Raw genomic sequence first — 27585 nt, forward strand, 5'->3', positions numbered from 1 at the left:
CCCCCAGTTCTATACTATTCCAGCTTTCCACCCTTTTCAAACAAAGCAGAATTGGGTGCATTGGAGTCAGGTACCCCAACTTGACTTCACTGTCCAGATTATGACCTACTGGAATGATTGGTTCATTTCTCAGTGGGACTGTTAAAGACCTCATTGTCCTCTGACAGTCCATAAAAACTGTGAGGTCCCAGTTAACACCAGTTATATCATTAGTACAAATTACGAAGTGCCCTCTCCTTACTCCCTAGGAATTGCTCTTGCTAAATCCATTTTTACCCACGTGGTCTCACTTTCATCTGTTTTTCAGACCCAGAATCATTTGGCGGTAGACACTTATTCATTTCTGTATTGTGTCTGAACAGTAACCAAACGTGTCACATATGTCAGTGACTATTACAGAAAGAGAAAAAACAAAAAGATGGACGAGGGTTCAGGAAAAGTAGGTACGAATTTTCCATCATTTCGAACTGAGCACCAGACAACGTGCTGGGCTCATCACCTGGCCTCGTTCATTTAATCCTCACAAGAAACCTAAAAGCTGCGCAAAGTCTTTAGAGATGAGAAAACCAAGGCAGTGGGAAGTGACTTGCCTGGCTACCCAGCTTAAGCCTGGCCCAGAAGAGTTCTAGGAATTCTAGGAGCGAGAAAGCAGAGGGGAAAAGTGGTTGGTTTTTAAAGGGCAAACATGGGAGCTGCGGAGGAAAGGAACGCATAAACAAATGATGGATAAACAAAAGGTGAAGTAAGGTTAAGAGACAAGGGGAAGGAACTGTACAGAAAGTAAGACAGAAGAAGCCCAAGAAACTCCAGCATACTGCGAAAGGTAAGAGGGTCAGAGGAAAAAAAAAAAAAAATCCGTAAGGCCCCTCCCCTAGGCCCCTGACCCCTCCCCTGGGATGGAGGCGGGACTTCCTCTCCGCAGGGCACTGCTTCCGGCAGAGTCCGGAAGACTCCACGGGGAAGGGGCGGGTCCCCGGCTGCGCGCCCAATCGGGGCGACGCTTTCGTCTAGCCGGGACTCGTGGGGTAACTAGCACTACGGGGCCAGCACCATGGCGTCGGGCTGCAAGATTGGCCCGTCCATCCTCAACAGCGACCTGGCCAATTTAGGGGCCGAGTGCCTCCGGATGCTAGACTCTGGGGCAGATTATCTGCACCTGGATGTAATGGACGGGTAACTCCTCGGGGCTCGGGTCGGGGTTGCCGCGCGGGGGCAGGTCGGCGCACCTGTACTGAATGCCTGTTGGGTGCACGGCGTCCCCGTACGACCGGGCGCCTCACTCTGAACGCAGTTTTGAGGTGGGGCCGGGGGTGGGAAGCTTGAAGGCCCTGGCTGGAGCTGACCTGACGTAGCATCCTGGGCTGCGGGCGGGTCCCAAACCTCAACTCCTCCCCTCCCCCACGTAACGTGTGGTCTTAGGACCCGGAAGCGACCTTAAATCTCCAGGCCCTTTAGCGTACAGGTAGAGAAACTGAGGCCCAAGGGGATTAGGCATGACTTGCCCAAACTCATAGCTAGTTAGTGGCAAAGCTGGGGAGAAATATTTGTGTAACGATTGAGAGCTTGGCACCTGAAGGGAAATTGCCCAAGTTCTGCCACTTGTTGGATTACCTTGGACAAGCCACTTAACCTCATTGAGCTTCAGTTTCATTATTTGAAAAAAAGGGGAATAGTCATAGAACATACGCTTACGTATGTTTGGAAGACGAAATGAGCGAATACAAGTTTACAGTGCCTGGCTTATAGTAAATTCTCTGTAATTGTTAGTTGTATCATTATTCGAATTCTGATTTTCCTATCTATTTTTTCTTCAGGCATCCTGCTCTGCAGTGAGGTCAGTTTTTTGTAAGTAAATTTTAAGCACTGTAGTTATAACACATGTTATTTGGAATTAGAATACAAGTTTCTTAAGTTGGTTATAAAACGAGGAAAGAAACGGAGAGAAAACAGTAAGACCCCTCAAGATTTTAGACGTTTGTGACAGACCTGTAATAACTCGAATCTTGCCTGTGCCAAGTGTCTGTAGTTCTCCGATTCGCACTGTTAGGCAAGTCTTCACGTTGTGTTGGGATAGAAAAACTAATTTTATCCGGGCGCGGTGGTGCTCCCTAGTAATTCCAGCGGCTGGAGAGGTGAGGATTGCAGTTTCAAAGCCAGCCTCAGCAACTTAGCAAGGCCCTGTCTCAAAATGAAAAATAAAAAGGGCTGGAGATGTGCCTTAGTCATTAAGTGCCAGTGGATTCAATCCCCAGTACCAAAAATAAATAAATAAGTATTAAAGGAGAAAGAAAAATTTATTTCAATTAGGTGAAAACCTCCATGTGCCCTTATTCACATTTGTATTATGTTATTTACGAAAGATGATTAATTTTGTTAAAATTTCACTTCTTTTTGAGTTTTGTCTTCCTTTCTTCTGTGTTGTTAGTTGTGTTGTTTCTCTTTCACATTCCACCTTACAAGTTTTCCCAATTGATCATGGCAAAGCCTTGACCTGAGATTACTAAGAATGATAGGCTTAATGTATAAAAAGGTCAGTATACCTCTTACAAAGCTTGATTTTTAGCTTACTGTCATGTGTAATTCTACTTATATGCTTATATTTTTAAAACCTTTGCTTGGAAGCCCTCAGTTCTCACAGGTAACACTGATTGGAGTGTGTACCTTAGAGATGTTAGCTATATTTTTATTCCTAAGAGAACACCTAGAGGTCTTAGGATGGAACAGTCTACATGCATATCTGTGAGTCTGATACAGAAAGCAATCTGGTTTGAAATAAACCATGTATTGGTAAGTGAATGGATGAGGAAAATAATTTGTTTCAGTTAACCAATCAGAAATATTAATGACAAAATAGTAGTAATATTTACAAGCATGTGACTATTTCTATTCTGGTGCTTTTTGTGAATTAACTTAGTTTTACCATGTTGGTGCTATTCTTACCACCAGCATTTTAATTGGTTCCTATTAATTATATGTAGCATTAAGATTCATTTTGACATAATTATAAAAGCAGGGAATATAATTTGCTCTGATTCAGTCTCCAGAACTCCCCTTTCCCTTCCCCCCCTTTTCTTTGCCTATTGATCTTTCTGCTATTTATTTATAGGTTTGTTTTTTTTAAATTAGTGTCTTGTGGATTTACATAATGGTGAGATTCACTGTGGTATATTCATACATGAACATAGGAAAGTTAGGTCGAATCCATTCCACTGTTTTTCTCTTATCCCATCCCTTTTCTCTCCCCCTCAATCCCCTTCCTCTTCTCCACTGATCATCTTATTTTGATAGAGGTCCATTATCCCTGTTTCTTTTCTCTTTCTTTTGGACTAGTGTCCACATATCAGAGAAAGCATTCAACCTTTGACTTTCTGGGCGTGGCTTATTTTACTTATCATGATAGTCTTTGGTTCCATTCATTTGCCGATACATGCAGTAGTTTTATTCTTCTTTGTGGCTGAGTAATACTCCATTGTATTACCAGCATTTTTGACAGTGAGGAATAAGGCACATAGTTATGTCTTGTTGCGAGAAAATGGTGGAGCCAGTTCTAGAAGCAATGTAACAGTTTGTGTTCCTTCAAAAATTAAATGCTTTTTGTGGGCCCTGGGCTGACTGAATGACTGACATTCTCTGTTCTCAAAGAGTAACTCATAATTTATACTCTTATTCTTGTTACTACTTGCCTTTCTTGCTACACTGAAAGCTTCCTGAAAACAGGGTCTACCTTTCTCTTGCTCATCTTGGTATTCTCTGCAGTAAACACCATCACAAGTTTAGTTATCACTGATGAATGAGTGAATGGTTAAATCATAATAGGAGGAGGAGTATCCAAGGAATCACTTTTGTCTCCTCCCCTCCCTGTGGCAAACCCGGAGCATATTAAATAAGATGAAGTATTTGATTGTATATTGATACCCTTTTTTCAGGAAACTGGTTTGGAAAAAAGAAAACCTGTGTTTTCATAGTTTGCAAATTTTTTCCTTTTAACCTTCACACACCTTTAAAAGAAGTGTTTTCTTATGTCTTTTACAGCAGAGAAAATTTGTTTAGGGAGGTTCAGCCAACACCCTTAAGCCATATGTCGCAGTGTCTCCTAGGTCAGGAGTATGAACGTGGGGGCTTCAAAACCCTTTATTGCAGAACCTCCCCTTTCTAGTTTCCCTTTGTTTCTCTCTTGCCTGTCTCCTTTAATCTCATCCAGCATCACACTTTGGATGGGCTTGTTTTCTAGTCTCCCTCTTCCTCACCCAGGCCCTTAATTTTTCTCCTGATCAAAACAATGTTTTGATCTAGGAAGTCAAGCACTAGTTTGGAGATCACTGTGGAAGGTGGGGCACTAATATGTTTATGTGTGGAATAAAGGACTAGTTGATTCTCCAGAAAAATACCCTGGAAAATGCAAATGCATCACAACAGGGCAGTGACTGGAATGTGTTGATCCTAAGCATGAGAAAAGAACAAATAAGCAATTGCCAAAATTTAAAATTGGGGGAGATTTCACATTAATCCCGATGGCAGAGAAATTAAAGATTTGCCAGCCCTGGGCACACTCTGGCAAGGCCACAGTGGGCTGGACCTGAGTGGGGCATCCATCTTTAATCAGTCCAGGTGTTCATTGCTCCTCCTCCTCCCCATCTGCTCTTTGCTCCTGATGTTACTGCCAACTCCCTTTGGCTTGTGATTCCTGATTAAAAGGAAGTTTGTTTTCTGGTATCAGTCTGGGTACTTTTTATATCAACCTTAGTCCTCTTCTTACCATCTTTGTTTTTCTGCAGTAGAGTTCATTACAGTTATTTTCTAAGTAAAGCTAAGGATTGACAGTGGAACATGATGAGAGATAAAATAATTTTATTTCTGTACTACAGTTATAGTTTAATTCCAGTAAGTCTCTGGGAAGAAAAAATACTTTTTTATTGCATTTTATTTCTTGTAGACTATTCCAGAAACTACTTTCAAGGGGGAAAAAAGGCATAATGAGATAATGATGAAGTAGACTTTCTGATGAAATTTCTGTTTATGAGTGAAATAATTTAGTCTTTTCCAGGCTGGTCTGATAAGAATTCTCTGGGGCATTTGAAAAATTCAGATCCTTGGATCCATTTTGGAGTTGGTAGACTTCAAGTAAACCATTTGTATCAGGTGCTTCTGTGTGGTTATCTAGGCAAATTCAGGACATTCTGACTTCATGCTTGGATTTGTTAGCCCTGTTTTGTTAGGGTTTAGCCACAGACCTTTCATTTCTTCTGAGAATATTAGTGCATTTTGTTCTTCAGAATAATTAGTGAATCCACTGATGCAATTTGTGCATCAGAAGCACAAATTGGTCACATAATTCAGAGTCAGTAGTTTTAATTGTTAGGCTTGTGTTTGCCAATAAAGAAAATATGTATTGTTTGAATTTTACTTTTTCATGATGTTATCATATTATATTTTCATGATAAACAAAACCTAAGGCTCATATAACAAAATTACTTCCAAGGCCACACAGCAAATTCAGAGAACACCTTAGGGAATCAAAATCTTTTAATTCCAGCATTGCAAAATATTTAGTAGGCCTAGCTGCCTGTGTATTTGACCTTTATTTTTGGTTTAAGTAACCCAAGCTCCTTTTCTGTCTATAATCCTGGCAGCACTTTCTAGAATAATTTTCCAAATACTAGAAATCAGCCTACCAGGGCCAACATATCAGTAAGTGAAAGTACTGTCCTGATCCACCTTACCTTTCCTCAGGTGTATCCTGAATCCTGACCTTCCCCCTTCCCCCCTTAGTTTTCATTGAAGGAACAGATGTCATTAAGGTAAGCCTATTGAACTCCTGCCTTTGCCAGTCACTGATAGGGTGACTTTGGGTCTCTTGCTTATCTGTGAAATACAGATAGTGGTGCCTATCTCATAAGGTTGGGAGATTTTAGATTTAATGTATGGGACGTGTTTAGAACTTGTGCCTGTGCTGTATGTTAGTTTGTTTTTTATTAACACTCATTATTTCTGTCATCTAAACTTAAAACCTTAACCATGGTTTATTCTCTTCTTTCATTCCCCAGTGCCCCACATCTAATCAGTTGACACATCCTGTCAGTTTTGCCTGACCTTGTTGTTATTCCTGTTCCTTGCCAATTACTAATACCTTTTATCTTTCTTCTTGCAACTTGTTGCTCAGTCCTTCTTCCTGCTTATTAATTGTATTTTATATAGTATTTTTGCTTTAAAATCTTACTTCCTATTTTCAGTGGGATAAAGTCATGGCATTTGGCCTCCTTAATGTGATTTAACTCACCTCCTGTGTATTTCATACCTGTTCGTTTTCAAACTTTGCTTCATTTCTTTCATCTTTGCAAATCTTGTTTTCTAAATCTTATGATCTTTTAATGTTCTGTAATATGTTTTTGTCTGTCTGTCTATAATACATGTTGCCTGCTTGTTACTGTCCAGTGTTTTCTGGAAACCCTGATGTCATTGATGTAATATTATAGTTTCTTACTTATGTCACAGTTGAGTGTGTGTCCTCCTTCCATCCTGGGGCTTTCATGTCTGATGGGTTTTGTTGTCAAATGGTAAAGTTAGAGTAGGAAAGGAATATACTTTAAATATCCTTTATCTAAAATCCCTTATTTGTATCTTGGATTTTTTGGACTATTTATACACACACACACACACACACACACACACACACACACACATAAATGAGTTATTTTGGGAATGAGACCCAAGTCTAAACATGAAATTCATTTGTTTCATATACATCTTACACGCTTCTGAAAGTAATTTTTACAAGGTATTGTTACTTTGCCTGCATTTTGATTGCAACTTTTCTCGTGAAGAGTAGAGGTTGGTGCTCAAAAAGTTTCCAGTTTTGAAATAATTTGGATTTTCAGATTAGGGATACTCAACCTATTCCACTTAATCTTCTGGACTCTGTAGTGATGCATATCATTTAAACTCAGAGATCATTGATGAGAACTAGTCATATGGGCTGACATGGAGGTAATTTGAAATTTGAAAATGTAAACGCTCTTTCAGTATGGAGGAATCTAGCATATTTTATAAAACACAGTATCTGATTCACCCAGTACTTGTAGGTAGAAGATTTTCCTAAATGTTTAAGTGAGCAAGTAGTATAATAGGAGTAGTTAGTGGAATAGGTGAAAGGTTAAGTACTTTGGGTCTGATATGAGACACTTAATATGAATCCTCCCTCTACGGATTATTAACTGGTAGACTTAAGGATGTTATTTGTCATGTTTTCTTCAAGTGGGGATAATAGTAGTGTCAATTTTGTTAGACTTTTGTGAAGATGAAATGAAGGTACAATGCCTGGCATGTAGTTAACTCTCAGTAACAGTTGGTTATTAATAAAAACATCCAAGTTTGATACTGATTATCTTTAGGAAAATTTAAATTCTCACTTAGTGCCTAGTGAAATGCATTAGAAGTAACCACAAGTTCCTGTGAAAACTGCAAGCCAGAAGACAGGTGCCAGAGTCCTGAACTTTGCTAACTAGTGTGTGACTTGGGCAAGTCATAAACTTTTGGGTTTTTTGTTTAGTCATTTTTCCATTTCTGTCCATTATGGGTTATAAATTCTCCTGATTTATTATGAAGATATGTGTAGCATTATGCATTTTTGACACATCAGGGAGCTCTTGCTTTGCAAAACAAAGTTGTCCAGTTTTTAGTTTCATTTTCATGTTGATATATTAAATTGAAAAATATTGCAGTCACAGCCAGTCCCTTCTACCCCCTTCAGAATTCATATTGAGAGAAATATAGAAACTGAATGAAAACATTTTCAGAGTGAGATTTTGTTTGTCTTATAGGCATTTTGTTCCCAACATCACCTTTGGTCACCCTGTGGTAGAAAGCCTCCGAAAGCAGCTAGGCCAGGACCCTTTCTTTGGTAAGTGTTATATCATCTGGTGCTAGATTATGTTGTTCAGATAAAGGAAAAGGGGATGATTGATTTCTTAGCTTCCAGTCCATCCTGTACCCTTCCGCCTTTCCCTCCAGCCCTGCTTCCTGTGTTGGGCCTTCACTGGCATGACTTTAGTAGCAAGCAAACTCTTTCCTGCCTCAGGGCCTTGGCACTTACTAATCTCTACTTAGAAAGCTCTTCACTTGTCTCAGTGCCTCAACTTTGGGCCTCAGGTCATTTGTCCTTTCCCCAAAGAGGCCTTACTAAACACCTGTGCTAAATTAATCTTTATCCATTTTCCACCTAGTTGATTTTCTTATATAAGTTCTTCCAGTCTGAGATTACTTTAATCAGACTGTAGAGTCAGTGAAGGCAGAGATTGAATCCACCTCATTTACTGTGATTTTCCTAAAGCAGCACAGACACATGATTAGGCCTCAGTGTAATTGAATTTATGAATCAGTTGACTCATGCTGTAGAAGCCATTTATTTCATGCAAATTAAAGATTTTGAATTTTCTGAAGTTATTTAATCAGCTTATAATAGATGCCATGCTCCTTTTTTGTGAATTAAAGTTGTTTTCATGGCTATGAGAGGTGGATGAAATAAATAGCATTGTTTGCTCCCACTTTATGGTAGCCACAGTGTTCTCTGCTTTTGACTTTCTTGTGTGGATTTTTAAAACAGTTTTTTACTGTTTTCTCCTCTTCATTTTATGTGGGTTCCTAGGGTCACATCTCGCTACTGTCTATATGTTCTCCTGTCATTGTCTTTCTTCTTTCCAGTCCTTTCCATTACCACGAGCCCTCTGCTTTTCCTTTTTAGTTTGCTGATAAACTGGCTAATTAATCACTGTAGAGTTCAGTCTAAAATAAAGGTGAATGAGCTCCATATATCTTAATGTTTAGGTTTTGTGATCTCTGTTTTTTATTTTTTATTTTATTTTATTATTTATTTATTTATTTTTGACGAAGCTGGAGATTTGAATCCAGGCCCTCGTGCTTGCAAGGCAAGCACTCTACAAACTGAGCTATATCCCCAGCCTCCCTCTTTTTTATATTAAGCATTTTTTTGGTTTAATTCTTGGATCCTGGCTGTTGGGTGATTGATGCATGAATATATTTTAGGAACTAGATCACAGGTTGTATGTGCAACTTATAAAGTTGTTCAGGCTTCGTTTTGAGTACAAATAAGCACCTAAGAAAAATTGATAAGAAAAAGTCTGTGCTTGTTACTATCTAAATCAATGGACTTCACAGGTGGTATAGGGACCCATGGAAATCCTTAAGACCTTTTCATGTCATCTATGAGGTCAAAAATCTTTTCACAGTACTCACTGTGTGATGCTTTTTGTATTGATAGTGCAATAGCTGTGGTGAGTTAATTTGCGGGTGCCTTAAACCAAATCAGTGGAGTGGTATTGCATTATACCAGTAGTCACTGTATGCTTCATTGCTGTGTATTTTCAGTAAGTATCCTTGGTGAGGCAGTACAGGTTATTGATTTTAATAAATCTTAGCCCTTGAGCACATGTCTATTTAATATTTGTGTGGCAGAGTAGGAAATACCTAGAGTAATAGTGGCTTATTCCAATATGATGGTTTTCTTAAGGAACACCACTTCTGCCATAGTTTTGAGTTGTAATCTGAACTAGATACATTTTTCATGAATATCATCTTTTGAAAAAAAGCTATTGACAGATGAATTTTGGATCTTCAGACTTGGTTATTTTCTTTAAAATTAATGAGGTAAACTTGTCACTTAAAAAAAAAAAATGCCTTGTCAGTCTTGTAGCCACTGACAGAGCTTGGAAGAAAAATTAGAATATTGTAAAACTTGTGTCTTACTCCTCTGAGCTTGACAGCTTCCAGGTGCGGGTGCACCTCACCTTACAATAGAGCTGCATCACAGTCAATGTGTTGTAAAGGTAAAAGGATCTTAAGTTGAAAATGGATTTACTACACCTCACCTATCAAACAGTTATAGCGTTATACTACAGTAAAAGTTATGTGAATGCAGTCTGTCAAAATATCTTATTGTATTTACTCTTCTTGTGAGAATATGAGATGATATTAAAGGAAGTACTTTGTGACATTTCTTTGGCATATTCGAATTGCCACCCTCATTACTCTTGCACATTGGGACTATTAAGTAAAATAGGGTTTACTTGAGCACAGGCACTGTGATACAGTAACACTCAGTCACCAATGCGGTTACTAAGTGACTAATGGGTAGGTAGTGTGTGCAGTGTGGATACACTGGACAAAGGAATGATTCACAGAGCAGGATGGTGTGAGGTATATGATTTAAATCTTGTGAATTGTTTACTTATGGAATTTTCTGTTTAATAGTTTTGGACTACAGTTAACTATAGAAAACCTCAGAAATGAAGCTGTAGAAACTAAAACCATGGATAAGTGATATCTACTCAATTTATTACTTTTTAAATAAAGTAGTAAGTTGATACTTTAAAATGGATTAGTTTGAATTTCTAATACATTTCATATCTATAAATCTAGCCCATATCAACATAGGTTTTGGGGGGTTCTCAGTATTTTTTAAGAATAGAAAGGAAGCCTGGTACTAGAAAGTTTGAAAACTGCCAGTCTTGTGTTAATCATAGGCAAATTCACTGAAATGACTCCCGAAACTTGTGGAGATTCTCCACTGAGAGTTGGTAATGGTTACTGTATGCCAGAGATTCAGTAAGTATGACATACCAGTCTGGTAATTTAAGAAAAAAGTAAGCTAGGTGTTTTAAGCCAGATTGAATTTTCCTTGTTTATAATAGCAAAGGAGTACAACTTAGCAGAGGGGATACATTTAAAAAAAAAAAAAAAATTACCTATTAAAATAGGTTCTAATTTAATTACTTTAGCTCATTTAGAAGTAGCAGACTTTAATCTTGGCTTCATTAGTCAAATCGTGGGCTCTTTTCCTAACATTTTTTTCAGAGCTTTATTGAACTTTATAATCTTAGTTAAGTTCTGGAACATTAGAATTTTTTACTTGAATATGTCAGAAATGTACTTTCTCTAGCAAAACAAAAACTACTCACTACCACTTACCATTCTTCACAGGTTTATTTTTTGATCAGCCTTTTAAGCTGCCTTCCTCCTTCTCACAAGCTACTATTGTTTTTTAAGTCAAGTTCTCTTAAGAAGGCCATGCCCATGTTCCCCTTACATGTAAGAATCAAGCTATAGAATGAGGTTGAATTTCAGACTTCTAGTCAAACTGAAATCTGTACCTCACCCATAATCTTCTGCCACTCAGTTAATGGCAGTTTAGCCTTGAGTTCGTTGCTCAGGCCTAAGTTCTTGGTACCATGTTGACTTTCCTCTATCTTCTTACATGTAAATCCATCAGCAGCTTCTGTTGGCTATACCTTCAGAATATATCCAGAATCCTCAGTTGCTGCCATCATCCTTTCTCACCTAGGTTATTGTCATCTTGCCTTCTTAGTTGGACCTTGTCACTTAACTTAAAATTCTGTGATATTTATCCTGTATTCTTTGAAATAAAACCTTAGGGCCTGCCGAACTCTGTGCTATATCTCCTCACTGCGGGCCTTTCTCTGACTTCATCTTGTCATCCCTGGGCAGCCTTGGTCTCAGATACACTGACCTTATTAACTGCCCTAATTTTCCCTATTTCATTTATTGTTTTTTCTCTCTAGCTAAAAAATGTAGTCACCACAACATTGGATAAACAGCAGCTCATAGCCTGTTCTGCTCAATTCCTACAGTTGAGGATGGTACAGGATATGCTTATTAAAATTTTGTTGAAAGAATAAATGGAATCACACAATTTAGCTTTCTGAGAGAAAGCAAAGCTGCACAGATAGTTTGATTTGTTTGAGTGTTTCTGGAGTGGCATTTCCTATACCTGTACCTGGGTTTCCTGATTGCTATTTCTTTTCATGTACAGCAGCATGTACTTTGTGTGGAAATTTTTCTTTCTTCCTTTCTTTTTTTGATAAGTGAATTTAAGCAAGCCCTGTCTTCAGGATAAAGGGAAATTATCTTGAAGTATAACTGTTTAGTTTCTGTCATGCCAGGAGAGTTTACATTCAAGATGGCAAAAACTACAGACTGATTTCAGTTTTATGAGCCAGGTATTTTCCTTCCAGTACTATATAGGAGCTGTATCTTTTCTTTTTAGACATGCACATGATGGTGTCCAAGCCGGAACAGTGGGTAAAGCCAATGGCTGTAGCAGGAGCCAATCAATATACCTTTCATCTCGAGGCTACTGAGAACCCAGGGGCTCTGATTAAAGACATCCGGGAAAATGGGATGAAGGTAAGAAGTTAGTGGTGGTGATGTTTTGTTCCCTTTCAGGGTTTGGCGGATTTGTTGGAAAGCAAGAAGTGAAAGGTAAAGAAGATCTGATGTAAGCAGCTGCTACATCTGTGAAGCTAGAGTTTAAGAATGACTTGTTTATCAGATTAATATATGCCACTAATGTTTTATGAAGACTACTGCTTTGTGGAACCATTTATTTTTTTGACAGCCACATTAACTTGAAAAAAAAAATGAAATAATCTATATATTCTATTCATTCTATTTTATAAAAACCTGGTATTTATACTATGCCCAATATGCACAATAGTGTAATAATTGTTAATGTGATGTAGCAAATTTTTTTCTGTTACAGGTAGGCCTTGCCATCAAACCAGGAACTACAGTTGAGTATTTGGCACCATGGGCTAATCAAATAGATATGGCCTTGGTTATGACAGTGGAACCTGGGTTTGGAGGGCAGAAATTCATGGAAGATATGATGCCAAAGGTAAAAGAAATATTTGATTCTGGGGTGAGAATTTTACTGTATGTGTTTTTTCACTAAACATTATTGAAAGACTTGTCTATTAAGACAAACTGTTATAGAGGTAAAGAGACATGGTGCCTACAGACTGTTGTAATACAGGCTGACAAGCACCGAAGTAGATATAGGCTTTAAAATCAGAACTGATGTATCCCTGTGTGAAATTTTCTTTCAAAACTGTTTTCTCTGTAACCTTTGAATCTCTTGGGAGTTTTCATTGTATATAGAGGGTTTGTGTTTGTCTTCTTTACATGACGTATAGTCTCTGTAAAGACATTGCAGATTGAATGCCATTTGGCAAACATAACAAAACCTGCTCTTATAAAGATTAATATATTTCAGTACATTAAAAAGCAAGTGTTTTGACATAGTTATTTTGAGATTTGGAGTTATAATGACTAGTATAGCTGTTTGATTTTGTTTGTTTCCCCCTCCCCCACACACATCCACTTTAGGAGTCACTTACTTCTTCATGTATATCTAGGTTCATTGGTTGAGGACACAGTTCCCATCTTTGGATATAGAGGTCGATGGTGGAGTAGGTCCTGACACTGTCCATAAATGTGCAGAGGTGAGACTCTCCTTGACTGTGACTAGACCAATTTGTTGTCAGATAAAATCTGTAAGAGATTTCCCCTGCGTTTCCTAGTTGACTTTGTTTCTTGGGAAAGTATTTTTCTCTTTCTTTTTTCTGTTTAAATGTAGAATTAAGAAAATAAAGACCAATGAGTGAATTTCTAAAGTGACAAATTGTTAAATAGTAAATCCTGGTTATCTCAGTAATGCTGAAGTAAGTTCTTTATAGAAAAAGAATATGCTGAATGCCAGTCCTTTGGAAGACCATTAAGTTCCAGGTCTTAAGAATTAAGACATTTTTCTAAAACAGGAGGAAAAAAGATATCTCCTATCAAAAGGAAAAAATAGAGAAATTTAATTTTCATAGTTTTTATGTTAATTTTTGGAACTTGGATACATTAGTTACCTATTTGTCCCTTGTAAAAACAAACTAGGACCATTTTTGACAAAAATCTAGGTCTGATACCCACTTTGTCCTCTACTTAGAGATGAGCTGTTTTCTTGTTTTGTTTTGTCCAGATAACCAGCCTACTTAGTTGGGCTCCAGCTTCATAAAAGGATGGCAACCCTCCCTGTAGCTCTGCAGGTGGTACATGCTTATGAGGCCAACTTTTTTCCAGCAGTGTTGTGTATCTGCACTTCTAGGTTCTCCTACAGCAACCACACTTTTTTGCTTGAATACATACCTATCAATACTTGGCCGTGATAGATACTTAGAGAGGAGGAGAGTCTAGCCAGATGCACAAGCATGTATCTTTTTGAACCTTGTGGAACTGCTTTGTATTAACTGTGTGCTATTATGCTATTCCTGCTCAAATGAAGTGACATATTAAGTGGTAACCCTATAAAACTTCTGTGAGGAATGTTGTTGGAGATATAATACTCTGTCATAAAGTGATTGTGTCACATTGGAGAAATGTTCCTCAACTGGTGGTTCTCCACGTTCTCCCCTTTCTAGTAAGGAATCGCATAACATATTGAGTTTCCCTTCTCAAGTCATATCCTAGGAAGTTCAGAGCTAAATTTGGAGACACATTAACTTAGCTTTTAACAATCTGTTTTTATTTCTTTGCTTTTGCATATCAAAATATCATTTTGAGGGTTGGGGTTGTAGCTTAGTGGAAGAGTGCTTGCCTATTGTCTTTTAGCATTCTTCCACTTTTCCACTAAGAATGTGCTTGCACATTGTCTTTTAGATAACTGTGTAACTTATTTAGAATTGATTTAACAAAAAAGTTCAGTAATTTCTTAAGATACATTTAAAAATCAATTTTACATTTGCATTTAATATGATTTTACATTCTTATGAATATTATAACTTCTTAGTCATTGAACTAGATTGCTTAAGTTTGTTTATCTCAAAGTGGATTTTGGACAAAGTGCTGGGATAGGCAATGGTAGAATTCTGTTTTAGGCTTTTCTACTTCTCCCTTTAAGGCATAACCCTAAGTGTTTACTTCTTCCAGGCAGGAGCTAACATGATTGTGTCTGGCAGTGCCATTATGAGGAGTGAAGACCCCAGATCTGTGATCAACTTACTAAGAAATGTTTGCTCAGAAGCTGCTCAGAAACGGTCTCTTGATCGATGAACTCACAAGAAACCCTGTGTTTGTGCTCATGAAACCTTTTACTGGAAAACAGGAATATTGACTACCAAATCATATCCAGTTGAGGCAATACTGCTTTTCTGAGCAATTATTCATTCCAGTGATTAAAATCTCTGCAGAATGTTCTAAGAGGTTAAAAATTGGTGTGTACAACATTCTTTAGTGATCAAATTTAAAGGTTAGTGTGGTGGAAAACTGTTTTTACTAGAATTGATTTTTAAAAAGAGTTAAAGTATGGGCTGTATTAAGGTTACGAAAAAGAAATGTGTCAACACCTAAGGTGATGTTAGCTACTATGAAAAATTTTTTTTTCTGTTTTTAAAAATAATGTTCTATTGTTTTCCAGCTGTTTTCCAAAAGCAAAGGAAGCCCTTATATTTTTCCTTATTCACGTCATTTTTTATTTGTTTATATGCTTGATAATGTGAGTAGTGTGGAGCTAAAAAATACAAGCTTGGGCAGGATGGCATACTGTTTTGGATCTGAAACATTTATGTTTCACTTATCACCTTAGATTGAATTCATTAAAAACTATAAAGGTGATGTCCTGTGAAGCCCAGGGGTTCTAAAATACAACCATAGATTTTCATCAAGGTGTTTTGTTGAAGCACGTTATTCAGTGATTCTTTTCTGTTCTTGGTTTTCTTAATCTCATCCAGCATTCTTAAGGACATTAAATAATGCTGTTGTGTTAGCTTTGCATAGATAATAAGCAAAGCCTTGGGTTTCCATTGGGCTGAATCCTGGCTCTGCCCTTCTAGCTGTTTGATCTTAGCAAATCACCCAACCTTTTCACACTACTAATTCATTTGTACATTGACTATACTAACCATGCAGAATTATGTTGGAGATTAAAAAAGATAATTGTTGATAAATGGAAAGCTTCCGGTAATATTTCTAGAATTTAGAGGATGCTCAGCACAAAGTAGATAGCAGCGTAAGTTTATGTTATGGGTTATTAAGTACTTTCATATAATCTTATTAAACCTATGAATTACTTCTGCAAATGGCAGGACAGGTATTTTGTTCTGTTTAAAAAATGAAATTAAAGCTCTGCAATAGGCTGGTGTCATGGAAAGATCCAGTATGACATAGAATTTCTGGTCTGTATAACTCCCCACCAATGGCCCCCAGTTGAATCTTTGGGAAATAGGTTAGGTAAAAGAAACTTCTTATACTTAATATTGTCTTGTTTCCAGTCTACCTTTATAATAGTGGTTCAGATGACTGAGAATATTCTGGATTTATAGATTTTTACCCCAAGGATACATATTTTATTCTAAGAAAGGCCAGGTAGGCTAAGAGATGATGAGGTAGTGTTAATCCATAACTAAGTATTTATAACTGTGTACCCAGTTATATAGAGATTATAAATAGGTATACACTACTTCATTCTTCTAAATACTCAGTGTGATAATTATGGCACAGAATACTAGGATCAGTATCAGAATTTCTTGAGGCTAATGTGAGTTCTGAGAAATGAGTTTCAAAAAAAAGAACATTGATACCTATGCATGCTGTAGAACTTGCCTTTTTCCTGTACAGCAAGGTAAAAATCTGTTTCTTAATGATTGTATTTTGCCTTAGAAGTCTGTAGCATAAATAGGTAATATTTAATCAAATCATACAACACAAGGCATATAGAAATAACTTTAATTAAAAAACTTACATAGACGATTATAATATCAGACAAGACAAAGATTTGAATTTTTTTGCCAGGACAACTTGGGTATGTCTGGCCTTTTTTTTTTTTTTTTTTTTTTTTTTTTTCCTTCTTTTTTTCTTTAAGAATAAATGTACAGTGAAACTATAAGCAAAAGTTTGTCAGTATTGAATTTGAATTTTATCTCCCTTTAAAGGGACCGGTATAATTTCCATTCCTGAATAAAAACTTTTTGTCAAATCCCATAGTCTAGTCTAGGCCAAATAGTCAGGATTTCAGTTAGATGAGTATTGTAACTTGAATAACCTTTTTTACATGACAAAGTGATTGATACAAATTGTCCTCACTTTCACATAGGAAAAAAAAATAGTATAATATCTTCAAAATGTGCAATATCAGTATCAAATGTTGAAGTATTGGCCCCTGAAAAGTTCTAATTTACAATCTAGGATGCAAATCAGAATAGACATTTGACTAAGCTATGACAAAGAAGGACCAAATTAGTTAGAAATATAACCATTTGTCTAGACTAGAATTAAACCATTTTAAAAATTTTATAAAGGCGGACTGTTGTTCATTGCACATTTTAAATTGGTGTCTTCATGAAATACAGAATGTTAGTTAAACTCAAGTTGAGTTCTCAAAGATGTATATTTTCAAGTGCAGCCATATATAACTAATTTGCTTGTCTCAATTCTGTTAGGAGTAAACAGAAAGTAGTCTGTGGTTAGTCCAACAGATAACATTGATTTTAAATAATTGAGTATTTTGTTATCTAAGAATTTCCATAAATAGCTTCTGCTGGTTAAACATGTTAAAAAACAAAAATAACTCCCTCAACATAGTCAAGACTTTTCAGATTTTTTTTTAATCAGAGGAAACACGTGCTTTATATTTATCGCAGCTTACATTTCATAGGATAGTTTGTACATGCATTTTTAAGTGGAGTGGGTCATTGCCAGTGCAATTTGAAAATTACGTGTGTGCATGTGTGTGCATGTGTGTGTAGGTGTGTATATTCTATACATATATGTGTATAGTCTTAATATACTTTGAGGCAATTGTAGTGAATTACCATGTGAATAGGAAAAAAATAGCTCTCATTTGATGCAAAGGTGGGAGAGTGTGAGAGTGTGTGTGTGTGTGTGTGTGTGTGTGTATGTATGTGTGTGTGTGTATGTGTGTGAGTGTGTGAGATGTTAAAAATTACCCAATAATGTGATTCAACAACAAATTGCAGCAGTTAATATCTTGGTGCTTGTAATTTGTATGATAAACACAAATGACTAGCACTTGTCTGTAGGTGAAAAGCTAGCTACTTCTGTGATTTGAGAAGGAAAAAAAAATCTTGCCTGTTCCATAAACAGCATGAAAGATGAATACATGCAGTACATTCTGTTTTTCTGGAATTGTGACCAGAGGTGGGTGGGAGATCCAGAACAGGGCTCTTTTTCCCCCTTCTGACTTCCCTTCAGTTACATAGTTTCTTCACCTGTTCCCTGTCACCTATTTTTTTTAACATTAGTAAGTCCTAGACCAAAGGCTTTATACTCTTCCATTCCACCTAACTGTTTTTTGGGGTGGTGGCCATTCTCTGGTGCACTGGTGCAGAAGACTTCAGCATGGAAAGCTGTGCTTGACACCTCAGTTTGATTGTTTTTATCCTCTTGGCATAATAAAGCTGCTGTGTCTTCATCCTTCAGTGGAAAAGACCGTCGTTCCCACCACAAAGACTGAAAGAGGAAACGTTTTCAGTAAGTTCATGTAACAAGTAATATGTAAATGTCAATAATATACTAACTTGTTCTTTTAGCACATAAATTTGCAAATTTTCATTTGGACCTACATATCCCAGAGTGGGGTGTACTGAGAATATAGTGACTTTGGGGCATTGTTTCACTATGCCTCTGCCAGCAAGAGGAAATGGCTGCCACAGGGGACTGGTTCCGTCTTCATTTTCAGCCTGAGTACTTTAGGAAAACCCCTTTCAAAGTGCTTTTAAGTTTGATCACCTTCTTCAGTATCTTCATTTCCATCCCATTGTTACTAAGATATCTACTGACTTTTTTCTTTCCTGAGTTTTCTGCAACTTGCCTACTATTAACTTGTATAGTCTCCACTCTCCGTTTTAGATCTGGTTCTTCCTTTTCGACACCTATTTATGAAGAAAGGTGCACGAATGGATGCAGTGTTAGAAAACACTCCCCTTAAGGTAGGAACTGGATCTATGGGGAGATAAGTAAAAACTTGATGTAAGAGGAAGAAGAAAAATAGCAACTAACATTTACTATGCCAAGTGCTATTCTAGATTAGTCATATTCATTTTGTGATGAAACTGACAGCATCTGCATTCCCTAATAAGTAGGTAGGTGGAAGTTGCTAATGACAGGATACCAAAAAAAAAAAAAAATTGCAGTTAGTGATGAAACTACAGTGTTGTAATACAGATCTGATTCTTATCTGATTCTTACCCTTCTAGAATGAACTGTACTGAATTCAATATGTAGGTATGAAACAATTTACAATAAGCAATTTCTACATACACAAAAGTTAAAAGGCAGTTAAAATCATACTTACCATGATTTCTTGATTTTCATTTAAGGGTGAGCCATGTGCATAGAGATCATGGTGCTCTGAAGGAAGATCAGGAGGACTTTGAGCAGGGCATTGCTGACTGCTACTGAAGTCATTAGGGCATTCTTTCAAAAGAAAGTCCTGTCCTTCAACATTTTTACTGTAAGCCCTAACAAGAAAATAATTATGTATTTCTTGAGATCTTAACATTTTATGATCCAAAGGTATCACTAAGTTAAATTTGGTAGGTTTTCTTAACACAATTCCATCCAAAAGATTTTTAAAATTCATCTGTTACCTTCCTGATGCTACTATTTTCCTATCTTAAAGGCTTAAATATTTAGTCAAATTATATATTTATCACAAATGCTTCATATCAAAACAGCAGGCTTTGTTACTTGGTTTTTCTTTCCTTCCCTTTCCTTTTTTTTTTGAAAAGATAAGAAACAGCAGTTGCTTGACCCTTATAGTCTGAGCTCTTAAGGTATTCTGTTCATCTTTCCCTCTATATTTCTGGAAAGTTTTATGTCTGGAATGTGGGAAAGGATAAGAATTCCATAGTCTCATCTATATTAGAACTTTGAATAAGGATTTGTAGCAAGCCTGGATATCTTAGCCCCTTCACTGAAATCACTGCCAGATTTCATGTGATCTTGTTTCATGAGTTTGGGATAAATTAAAAAATAAACATATGTAAATGTAAAACACTAGGGATTCTTTCAAATACATAGTTATTAATTGTGATTTATTTTCCCTTCCCCAAAGATCTGTGTTTTTAAAAGTAGACTATTTGCCTTTTAGACTAGACAGTTTTCTTGAGAATTTTTCTTTTAAAGTATTACTAATTTTGAAATAGTTATGTTAAAATGGACTGCCTAAATTTCATTCCCCAGTGTTAGGTACACAGAATAGATTGAAATGACCTACTTTAAATACAGAATTTTTATATTATTTGCTAGTTAAATCTATTCTTGAGACTGACAGAAAACCTGAGAAATAGAGTAAAATACAGAAATTCATTTCATCCTCATATACATAGCCCAGTATAATTTTAATATAAACCCAGTATATGCAGTGATACGCTAGTGCATATACTAGTACAAAACTCACTGATATTAAATCCTTATGTGTTCCTTTTTAGTGGCCTCCCCCAAAATTCATGCAGAATTTTTGTTCATTCCACATGGATTCCATGTTTTTGAGTTTTAAATTTAAAATACTTGCCTACTGTTTCTTCTATGCCATTTGCTTTGTTCCCATAGTGACCACCTGGCTTGCTCTCTCTCTTCATATTTTTTGTGTCTTAGGGAGAAGACTTCATCAGAAAGGTCTTCTATCTGGAATTAGCAAAAAAATTTTTTGCTTTTATGGGAAACCTTCTGAACAGGTTTCAAATGGTTCATCTAGAGAATAGTAGCAAGCAGACTCTAAAGTACAGTTTGTGTCAGTCAAGAAAACACATGTTAGGAGAATAGCCTCAAATTCCTGAAAGGTGGGAGTCCAAAACTTTTTTTATCTTTTTATTCTTGGTTCACATTAGAAGGCACTGAGATTATAAATGGGTTACACTTTCCATTAGCCACAGCTTGCATAAAATAGTCTTAAAGCTTTATTCATTCAATTGGATTTATATTTTTTTGTCCTTTATGGAGCACACATTGTTCTGAGAAAATGTTAATGTCAAATAAAAGTAAAACTGATTAAGTCATAATTAATGCCTTATCTAGGAATCTAACCTGGATAATTTGGTTGTATTTAGGAATTTGGGTTTCTTGACAAGGAACATTCTGAAATAGAATGCATTACAAGAGGGAAGGTCATTAAAGGTAAGTTATAGGGTAGCTGAAAAACATGACTTGGCATGGAAACAATGTTATTTCATAGAAATCAAGTATCTTTTACAGTATACTGCCTTTAGAGACCATCAACGTTGACATTAGTTTGGTTATTTAGTATTTTTCCCTATATTCTTGTCTTAGTGTAATTTTACCTGTAAAAGAACTGTTTAAACTGGGTATTACATGATACATGTACCACATTAAATTCCAAAATTTCCAAGTTCAAAAGCAAATTGGTTCTAATATTTTGAAAATGGCATTGTAGGAGTGAATATTGAGACTTTGAAGAAAAATAAGATTAATGCTGAGAAGGAGGTATATGTCTATATCAATGTCAGCTCATAAATAGTATATTTTATTTTCCTTTATTCCTTTATACATTATGTTTGAAGTCAAATTTACACAGAAATGTTTTTCTAACAAATAATATCCTTTTTGAAAAACTTTTCATAAGTGAAAAAAAAAATCAGAAGTTCAAGGGTTTGTTTTCTTTTAATTCCTTAAATGTTAAATTAGGCAGGCTTCATAATATACAAGGTGCATTTATCCCATTAAATGCAAGATAGCTTACCTCTTCTTCACCTAAGTTACATTCATCCAAAGGCTGAAGAACAACCATCCTCCAACTGTTGAAGACATAAACCAGTTTCAGATAGCCTTTATCAGTTAGTCTAAGTGCAATTATTTATTCTCTTAAGCACAGTGTACATTGTTTTCTTTCCTTGGGATTTCCATAATTCGCATGGTTCTAAACTTTTTTTTTTTTTTAAGAGAATAAGTATTTGTATTATGAGAAAAGAACACAGGGAAGATGAGTCTTTACTTTTGATTTTATAGTGAGTGAACAATCTCTTCTGTATAGTTGCATTTTATGTATAATAATTATGTACTGATTTTAAATTAAGTCAGTGGTATATTGATGAACAAACTTGGCCAACAAGAAGGGAAAAAAGACCTGATTGTCGTTTCTGCCAATTTCTTTGATGTGAAAATGCCTATGCCCCTTCATTTTTTTAAAAAATTTTGATTCATTGTATACAAATGGGGTACAATTTTCGTTTCTGTGGTTGTACACAAAGTAGAATCACACCGTTTGCATAATCATACATGTACATAGGGTAATGATGTTTGTCTCATTCTATTATCTTTCCTTTTGAGCTACTAATAGTATAACCAGCTCACAGAATTTTGTATTTAATAGCTGGGTTCACTAGCTCGTTCCAGCCTACTACTGCAAATGCAAAAAGGTTGCTATAGAACAGATATTTCTAATTTTTGTAGAAAATTTCAACGGGTTTTTAAATGAGTTCTCATAATACCTCCTAGAGTACTAGACTTGCCTTAATACCTCAAAGTAATTAAGTAAAGAGAAACAAAATAGAGATGGGTATGCCTTGACTGGTTATCACCTGGGTCATGTTCTGATTTCCAACCTTTTTATGTCTACTTCTTTGTGCCATATTCATATTTTTAGGAACTGCTTTCATCATTGGGAGAAATTTGGCTAACCAGTAGAAGCAGATCTGCATATGGTATTCAGGGACCTCCACAATCTGGTTCTTTTCTAGCCTCACCTGCCTTTATCAATCTATGCAAAACTTGAATATCTGCCTTAGCCTTATGCATTTGCCTGTCTACCTTTGTTGTTGTCTCCCCGTTGTAAATACTCTTAACTCCGTGTATGTCTTAGACCTTCCCACATATCTTTCCACTTAATGTGTTTATTGCTGACTTGGCAGCATATCAAAATTTATTTTGATTTGAAGGTGTTACTGTCTTACAACGTGAATACATTATGCAAAGGTAGTTGCTTTCTTTGAACTCATAGCAACCTATGCACATCTCTTTTCTTTAAGGCAAACATTGTTACTGTAGTTTTTTTATCAGTAAAGTACCTTTTAGTGCCATTGTACATAATAGATACCAAAATATAAATGAATGAAAAAAATGGCTAGAATGCTGACGTAAATCAGTCTAGAAATTCTTGATTCTTAATAAAAACTAAGAAGTAAAGTTGTGATACTCTGTGGCACTTTTTCTTCACCATGAGTAATGTTACGCTTTCTTGCACCATTTTCCCTCTGTGGCTATACAAATACGGTAGAAAGTGGGGCAGCATTCTCCTCTCGGTTATGAGTTCATTTTCACTCTGAATTTAAGTTTATTAAAGGAAGAGGAAAGATTGTATACATACCTTGGAGTGATAATTTCCTTATATTGGAGTTTCTCTAACTTAGCCGGTGCTACTAATGACATGGGAATCACAATGTTATCTATGTCGTAAGAACTCTCACTTCTTAACCTCCTTCGTGCAGTACTCTACAAAACAGAATCATGGTATACTGGTTTATGTGTCTAGTTAATCTGTGGTGATATATTTTTTCATTAGTTATATAACAATAATATGTAAGTATATCTATATAATTTTTGTAAATATATTATTCTAAAATCTGACTATAAAATGTTAAAAAAACCAGTTAAGGAAGTATGCCTCAACTCTTTAGGTGGGTTCGTAATTTGTATATTTATGTGTACAAACAAACAAGATTATTAGGAAAGGTTATGAAATATATTTTGGTGAGACCTTTAGTAAAAATTATTATTACAGTCTTCATTTATGTGTTTCTGGTCCCTGAGTTTCAGACTGTTCATTTCTAACACTTTGAACCTTTTGACTTTTCTACTCCTGGGTCTTGTGCCAAAAACTAAGACAGATTAAGAACAATACATGAAAAAAAGATAATGAAAAATAAATAAAAGTTAAAAAAAAATACATGATGTGAACTCTCATTAGTAAGGCTCTTTGTAGCTTGATATATTAAAGAGTAGAAATGGTCATGAAATCTAGTTTTTAATACAGAAAAGAATCTATAACAAGATTAATAGCTTTCCAAGTGAAAAAGTGTTTATCAAATTTATTGTTTCCTAATAAGATAGTTCTAAATGTACTTGTAAGGCTGATATAAATTAGTTTTTTAATCAGTTGGTTTTATCTCAAAAATATATTAAGTAGTTTAAACAAGATAATATGGAGTTTATTTTTTCCTTTATTGGTGCATTATAATTATTCATAATAGTGGGTCTCATTGTTATTATGTATTTCTACATGCACAAAATATGACAGTATAATACAAAGCAGTTTTAGAGTTCAGTATAGAAAACACCTACTTGTGCTGATGAATTCTGAGTTCTTGATATAACATTGACATTAGAGATGGTGGTGAAATTACAATGGGATCCTGGTTCTGTGCGTTGAAAAGCAAATTCTTCAAATCTGTTTTTTTCTCCTGCCAAGGAAAGAACTATTTATAATGTCACACATTAAACATGACCAATATTATTAGAATTATTTTCCCAGTTAGGTTAGAGGTGAATTGATACTCTGTTAGTTGATTTTTAAAAATTCATGTTTTGAAAATAAAAAGGGAATTATAAAAAAAAAAGCCTCACTTAGTCTTGCTACAAGTATTTCCATTTTTCTGGTGCCTTGGCATTTTCTCTCCATCACATTTCATATTACTTAAAACTCCCATGTGCTCCCTTTACATTGTTCCTTTTTTCTGCGACTCCTCAGAAGCTACACTGTTAAGACTCATCTAAATTTTCTTATCTATTCTCATTTTTTTTCCATGTCTGACTTTTTTCTGTGAGATTTCCTCAATCTTATTAAAAACACTAATTTGAAAAATTTCTGCAATTAAAGTGTACTAATTTCTATACGTTTCTGTCCTCGTATTCATTTTTTTATACCTGCCTGTTCTTATTTCATGGGTTAAGTTTTTCTCTTGATATTGATTTGTAATTGACTTTTGGTATTATGCTTGTCTTTCTAGTTCCTTTGTTTTTATTCTTACTAAAGAAATTTATAAATTTATTCATTTATAGTTTATTTTATTCTTGTGGAATCTTAAAAAAAATGATATTTTCCTGAATAATGTAAAATCTAATACCTAGTCTATATTTATACTTCTCCAATTATTAAAATATATCCTCTATGGTTAGTTTCTTCAAATATGGAGCTATGTGTTGAACAGTTATTATTCTTCCAAGATTTCTTATAATCTAGAGTAGCTCATTTTTCATGACATGACTTGTTACACAGACTGGACTAGATGTCCTGCACTTTTGGAGTTGTCTAATTTCTTTGTAGTATGTCATTTCATTTGTTCTTATGTCCTGAAATATCTGTTAAACTCAAAATGAGATCTAAAGTGTCAATCAATTTGCATCTTATTAAGAGGTAAGGAAAAGTTCCTTTATTTTGGTATGCATGTATGAAATTTCTTCAAAAGTGTGATGATCCTTGGTTATCTGTTTTTAAGAGAGAGACACTACTAAGAGAATAACAAAAGTACTGGACATGTGTGGGATTTTGTTCTTTTTGTGCCACAATATACTTCATTAGGTAGTGATTATCAAGTAGTGGCTTTGTCTATTTTGGTAGAATTTCTAAGATATTGGAGTTAATGCATTAAGCCTATTGTGTATAATTAGAGTTAAGTACATCTTGGATGTATAGTTTATAATTTGTAAGGTACGTTATTGAGATGCTGCATCTGGAGAATACTTACACAAATTAGTGTAATGTTCCTTGGAACAATGAACAAACACCAAACGTGTAGATATTTTCCTATTCAAAATATATTTTTCCAGTTTTGTTTTTTATCATTAATAGTGACTGGGATTACTGTCTTCTCCCATATCACCACAACAAATCAATTTTGTATTATCAGAAGAGTTCTAGGTTCAAGCGATATCTCTAATTATTTTGGAACTGTAAAGCCTCCTAAGGAGAACTGAACAGGTGGTTGAGTGCCTTAGTTGAATCTTGCCCACTTTATCAAAATCTTGAGAAATTTAGATATAGTCATAAGTTTCTGTAAATGACCTTGTACTGAACTAGTTTGAATCCAGAACAACCTTGACTAAATTCTAACCAGACAACAGTTGATGGAGAGAACTAACTAGTCAGGGAACTCTGGAAGGAAATTGTCATAAAATGGGTAAGTAACCAGTCTAAAAATTCTGAATTAACTATATGAATATGCTTATGGAATGATAAATGTTTTAGTTAATTAAGTGACCATTCCAAATTATAAACTCCCATGAGACAATTATAAACTTTCTTTGAAAAGCAGATTTTTTTTCAATCTTTTAACCTAATGATCATATCCTCATTTTAACCTACCTAATGCTGTTTCACTTAAATGTCTTTTCTTTCTTCCCTGAAACAGTTGTGCAGAAGATTCTGACCTTATTTGAGGCTTACATGTAGGTGAATATCCATTACTCCACTGATTCAGAGAAGTACTGTGTACTACAACAAATGAAAGGAAATGTGAAGTTTTAGTTTAACACAAATAATTATGTTAATTTGTACAATATAGCAATGCATAATTTTAAGATATCAGTTCAAAATCACTTGTAATGAATAAATACTTAAGTACCAAGATGGATACCCCTTAAACTAAAAATACCAGAAATAGGATTCCTTAAAAACATCCTTAGGAAGTACCCAACTTCCTTTATTTGCTTCATTTGCTCTGTTCCTAAGTCTTTCAAATTAGTATGAATTAGTTCAGATTTGTAAATTTTGGCTGAATAGGATCTGAATTCTGAAGTGGCTTACCCTTACAGCTGGAAATAATTCAGGACGAAGTAAGTTTCAACATGGTCACAACAGTCTTGGACTCCTTGCGAGCAAGAGCCAGATTTTATTCACCTCTGACAGTGACTGGAATGGTCTTTCACTTTTTAAAAATAAAAACTGTACAATTTTAAGCCACTCACTGTCTGAGTATCATCTATAAAATAGGGGTAATAGCTCTTTTGAGATTTCCTATGGAGATTAAATGAGGATCTGACATGATAATTGCTTAATAAATATTAGCTTCATCATTACTATTATCTTAATCTATTTCCAGTATTGATTTAATAACAAAATTGGCCCCTTTATGTAGGCATTAGTCACAATTCCCAAACTGACTGACACTGAACCTAGTCACAGTGACCAGGAGTCCAGTTTCACGATGACTGATAAAAATGATAGACAAAATTTGTATATGTAGGTTCATGGAGATGTGCTCATATGGAAGCAGAAAAGAGAACTTATAAGTCAGAATTTATAAGACCTCTTTGAAATACTAATATCCTGTGGAATTTGAAGAGGAAAGCCAGAGTAGAAGCACAGGTGGAAAGTGCTGCCACCAAAAATGTGATCCATACCAAAGGTGCTCTAGACCTGGAGGAGAGAAACAGAGCAGGGCAATTCACAGCACCAACTGATGTATTGTCAATACATGCCAGTATCCATCTCAGTCAGGCTACCAGATGAGATTACCTGTCTCAAGAGATAACCAGAGCTTTGAGCAGAGAGATGAATAGCTGGAGAAAGCCATGCCCTAGTGTCCTACTTTGAAATATTCTGCCCCTTCACAAATCTGTAGTAGTATAGTGTGTAAATTCCTACCCTTGTCATCAATAACTGGAAAAACAATCTTTAGCAATGAATGTCAGCTTCAAAGATGAAGTACATAAACCCCCAAAATACTGAATATCAACATCAAAAACAGGTCTGCAAGTGGA

At 35.6% G+C, this 27585-nt stretch overlaps 2 protein-coding genes and 1 long non-coding RNA gene across 16 annotated transcripts in view; 2 read left to right on the plus strand and 1 right to left on the minus strand.

Moving 5' to 3' along the window:
* Positions 1 to 978: 978 nt before the first annotated feature.
* Positions 979 to 17506, plus strand: RPE (ribulose-5-phosphate-3-epimerase). 10 transcript variants are annotated; one of them, XM_079134630.1, is made up of 7 exons: positions 981 to 1162; positions 1815 to 1834; positions 7818 to 7897; positions 12077 to 12216; positions 12572 to 12706; positions 13227 to 13313; positions 14785 to 17506. In XM_079134630.1, exons 1-7 carry the CDS (start codon positions 1052 to 1054, stop codon positions 14905 to 14907), a joined length of 696 nt encoding a protein of 231 aa, XP_078990756.1. In that variant the 5' UTR covers positions 981 to 1051; the 3' UTR covers positions 14908 to 17506. The 10 variants fall into 10 exon arrangements, with proteins under 10 accessions (XP_078990759.1, XP_078990756.1, XP_078990760.1 ...); XM_079134634.1 differs by having other exon boundaries at positions 982 to 1162; positions 14789 to 17506; XM_079134639.1 differs by having other exon boundaries at positions 1030 to 1173.
* A 243-nt stretch (positions 17507 to 17749) lies between these two features.
* The window catches only part of KANSL1L (KAT8 regulatory NSL complex subunit 1 like), a 130004-nt gene continuing 120168 nt past the window's right edge, over positions 17750 to 27585 (minus strand). For 4 of the 5 annotated variants that reach the window (XM_079134624.1, XM_079134626.1, XM_079134627.1 and 1 more), the window contains exons 9-15: positions 26189 to 26317; positions 24169 to 24287; positions 23195 to 23319; positions 21572 to 21626; positions 20387 to 20499; positions 19166 to 19331; positions 17750 to 18321 (exon numbers count right to left, since the gene is read on the minus strand). In XM_079134624.1, the coding sequence (XP_078990750.1) occupies positions 18091 to 18321; positions 19166 to 19331; positions 20387 to 20499; positions 21572 to 21626; positions 23195 to 23319; positions 24169 to 24287; positions 26189 to 26317 (938 nt within the window). In that variant the 3' untranslated portion in view covers positions 17750 to 18090. The remainder of the gene's footprint in view (positions 18322 to 19165; positions 19332 to 20386; positions 20500 to 21571; positions 21627 to 23194; positions 23320 to 24168; positions 24288 to 26188; positions 26318 to 27585) is intronic. The other variant, XM_079134628.1, reaches the window with a different exon arrangement.
* Positions 20495 to 22658, plus strand: LOC306657995. Its single transcript, XR_013762941.1, has 2 exons — positions 20495 to 20654; positions 20922 to 22658. It is a non-coding gene; the product is annotated as an uncharacterized lncRNA (long non-coding RNA).

Source organism: Sciurus vulgaris, assembly GCF_902686455.1.
Source record: "Sciurus vulgaris genome assembly, chromosome: 3".
Lineage (NCBI taxonomy): Eukaryota > Metazoa > Chordata > Mammalia > Rodentia > Sciuridae > Sciurus > Sciurus vulgaris.

Coding starts and splice junctions, on each gene's coding strand:
- RPE (XM_079134630.1), top strand. CDS start 1,052: ATGGCGTCGGGCTGCAAGATTGGCCCGTCCATCCTCAACAGCGACCTG. Junction 7,898..12,076: donor AGGCCAGGACCCTTTCTTTG/GTAAGTGTTATA, acceptor TTTTCTTTTTAG/ACATGCACATGATGGTGTCC. Junction 12,217..12,571: donor TCCGGGAAAATGGGATGAAG/GTAAGAAGTTAG, acceptor TTTCTGTTACAG/GTAGGCCTTGCCATCAAACC.